The 3,407-nt window shown below is 43.7% G+C and overlaps 1 protein-coding gene across 2 annotated transcripts in view; it reads right to left on the bottom strand.

The window, feature by feature from the left end:
* GLT1D1 (glycosyltransferase 1 domain containing 1) overlaps window positions 1-3,407 on the bottom strand; it is a 121,959-nt gene that overhangs the window by 24,226 nt on the left and 94,326 nt on the right. Inside the window, exons 9-10 of one of the 2 annotated variants that reach the window (XM_019507098.1) lie at window positions 3,291-3,334; window positions 1,883-2,003 (exon numbers count right to left, since the gene is read on the bottom strand). In XM_019507098.1, the coding sequence (XP_019362643.1) occupies window positions 1,883-2,003; window positions 3,291-3,334 (165 nt within the window). The remainder of the gene's footprint in view (window positions 1-1,882; window positions 2,004-3,290; window positions 3,335-3,407) is intronic. The other variant, XM_019507096.1, reaches the window with a different exon arrangement.

Raw genomic sequence — 3,407 nt, forward strand, 5'->3', positions numbered from 1 at the left:
CTAGGGCTGCAAAGCATGCTGGGATGCTGGGGGACTGTGATTTAACTTGAACCAGGAAGGGGTCTGGGACAGAAGTTTCATAAAATAGTTTGACCTAAATCAGTTAAGTCTGCTACTGCATTCAACCAGGTTTATCACAAACCGGTTTCAGACGCTTTGAAACTGGCTGATGTGCGCTGAACTTCTGTTCTGTTACAGGGTCCTGATCACTTAAACCAGTTTGTGTGTAACTTCTGTCCCTGGCCCTAGTGTATTCAGCTACCAAAGTTACCACTATAGATCCTCCACTTTCAGCACAGCAAGTCTCTGCAGTCGTGTCAAATGGATTAAACTACAGACAAGACTTAAGTTGAGACACGATGCACACACCGGTAAGGAAAGACAAATAGCACAGAGGGATCTTCTGTGCAAGTAGGAGATAAAAGTGAATCCAACATGGAAAAATGCTGATGAATACATCTGGGGGATTATTTCTCCAAAGTACTGTTTTTTTTAATGGGGAAGAGAGAATCAGAAGGAAGGAAACCTTGTAAGTGATTGAGCAAGGTGTGTGGTAAAGGCAACGAAACTCCTGTGGCTTAGCGGTGCTGCGAGTTTTAAAAAACTGATAGAGCAATAAATAGGAAACCATTTACCATTCTCTTTCTATAATGGCTTTCAACGAGACAAGGGGTTGTATAGCAGACCTGCTCCTGGAATGAAAATAAGCTTACTCGTTGCAGCTACTTAATAGAAGCCTATAGAGAGGCAGGTCTCCCCAGGAAGCAATAGTCAACTGTTTAGCAGCGTTGGTATGAAAATAATGACAGTCTGTTTTAGGCAAAGACTTCCCATTAACTGACTGAGTCTGAATCGCAACTTGTCAGGATTGCAGCTTCGACAAAGCAGAGCAGACCTCAACCCTGAAACGAGGCAGGTGGTTTCTTTAAAAGTGAACAAGTATGATCCTAGTTTTGACTCATCAAGTGTGTGTCAGAAACTGCCCTGCGTGTGGTCATGAGCGCCGTTCCCTCCTGTAGTGAAAGCCAAAGGCGGGGATCTTTTTTCTTTCCTGGAAACTGCAGCAAGAAAAAAAATCCTCGGGGGAGGTTTCTACAAATCCCTATGCTAGTCCCCACCTCTAGAAGGAAAGCAGGTCCCAGACCCAGCAAAACCTTGATTTTAGAGACCAGGTCTGTTTGTGCTGAGGTGCTGGATACCCATAGTGGTGGTTCTGTCTCCTCATCTCCCCAATCCCTCGCCAGGAAAATCCAGCTGTTGGTTAGGACACCCCGGAGGGAAGCACACAGTTGCTGCAGGAGATCGTGGCATGGATTCAATAGGTAGCGAACTTCCCTGAGTCAGTGGTGCACCAAAACCCTGGGATGCTTCCAGCCCACACCATGTAAACCCATTGCTTTCTCCCCTTTGGAGGCCTGTGAGAGTAAGCAGGGAGGGCCTCTGAAATAAATTTTTGCCACCAGTACGGTAGATGAATAAAACAAGTCTGCCATGGTTAATCGCTACAGAATTAAGTAACCAAATCCAGCCTTTTGCCTCGCTTCTGAACATGATGTAAAAATGAATTAAAGCGCTTTCTAGCAACTTTATAAGGAAGGGTATACTGAACCATGACTATCTGACAGTCAAAGTAAATCAGAATAATTATCATACCTAAGGTTCTGTAACGTTAATTTAACAGGCTTGATGAAATTACATCCTGTCCTTAAAAACCTGTCAGATTTAAGAGAGAAACTTCTATTAACTCTTGTGAAGACAGTGGTTTGGTTTCATCTTTGCTGGCTTCTAAACTAGAAGACAGAAATGTTGACACAGATTTCAACATATACAAGGCAATTTTAGATGTGTCCTCTGCACAGCCTCTGTGCTTAGAAACAATTACCTCCAGGACTGCAGCAGACATCCCCTCTGAAATGGAGCTGTTCACCACGGCAAAGCATCTTTTCACAGCAGCATGCAGATCATCTTGAGGTATCTCCTGTAATAAATGCACCCCAGGTGACCTAGAAATAAAATGTAAATAGTTAGGCATCTCCTACTGTGCACTAAGAAGTTGATTTCCGCAAATTTAGGGGAGCTAATTATAACCTAGGGGTTAGAACAAACCTGGCAGTCAGGAATCGTGGTCCTGATATCAACTCTAACAATGACTTGTCCCTCTCTTTTCCTCAGTTTCCTATCTGTAAAATGGGTACAACAAGAGTACTATTATGAGTCTTGCTATAATATTACTAGATCCTTAGATAAGCTTCTGTTTGTACAAAGTCGTAAGACTAGAATCTGTGCAGTAGTTCACACTTCTACTAAATAAATTGTCTCATATGTACTCCAGCAGTGCCTCAACATGTTATCTGAGACTGGAGCTCCACTGCACCAGGTGCTGTATAAATATACTGTAAACCTTGGTCTCGTCCCAGAAGAGCTTATGGTCTATATACAGACATGACAGAAAAAGTGCGTGAGGATAAACGGAGGCATGGAGAAGGGCAGAGCACTTTAGGAAGGGATCTATGAACATAACTCTGGTCCCATTGAGTCCCAGTTCATCTACCTTTCTAGACCATGCAATTCTGGTTTTATAGCCTTCACACCAGGTGGTATAGGTGTAAAATGACTGTACAAGCTGTGGCAAAATTGGGGCCGCATGCCACACCTGGGGAATATGGACCGTCGCTTAAAATAACCTCCATGAAAAGGTTTTGAGCCAGCTACCCAGAAGAAGCCAGGAAGCTTTCTTCCCAGGAATGGCACTACAGAGCACGTATATTGTGCTGATTTTTAACTGTGCCCCAAACTATCCAACCGGCACTAGCAACCAGCCAGGAGACCGGCCTCTTGTTCTGTTCCAGCCAGGCAGTTCTTATGTACAGCAGAAGAAAATCTGCTCCCTAAGATTTATACCCTTCAATTACGGAACATATAAACTTGAGACAAAGAAAGGCCACGGCAGGTTATCTTGTCCACCCACTCGCTTGCCAACCACCAGCACGTCAGTGCTTGCAGAAGCAAGGGCAAAGAGCAGACTGAAAAAAGCTATGTAGATTATAAAGGGAAGGATTTGACCTCTAAATCAGCTGTGAGCTAGCACAGACCAACATGCAGGGAAATTGAAATTGAAAGCACGTGTAATAGAGTTTGCGTAGGGCTCGCAAATGAAATATCAGAGCTAGTCGGTTAGACATGCAAGCAATGGACTGCAGCCCTAAATGCAAGGATCTGCATAGAAAACAAAGCTCGGAAGCCACCTACTTCTGTTTAAACTGACAAAGAGCATAACGGTGACAGCTTGCCTTTTAAGCTTTTCTTTGACTTCGCTTACAAAGAGTGGGTCAACCTAAAAAGGAAACACACACAGAGTTATGTCTCCACGTAGCAGTGCAATAGACACATTAAAGGAAAACAAACTT

This window comes from Gavialis gangeticus, unplaced genomic scaffold (genome assembly GCF_001723915.1).
Source record: "Gavialis gangeticus isolate Ggan-Ray unplaced genomic scaffold, GavGan_comp1, whole genome shotgun sequence".
In the NCBI taxonomy this organism is placed as follows: domain Eukaryota; kingdom Metazoa; phylum Chordata; order Crocodylia; family Gavialidae; genus Gavialis; species Gavialis gangeticus.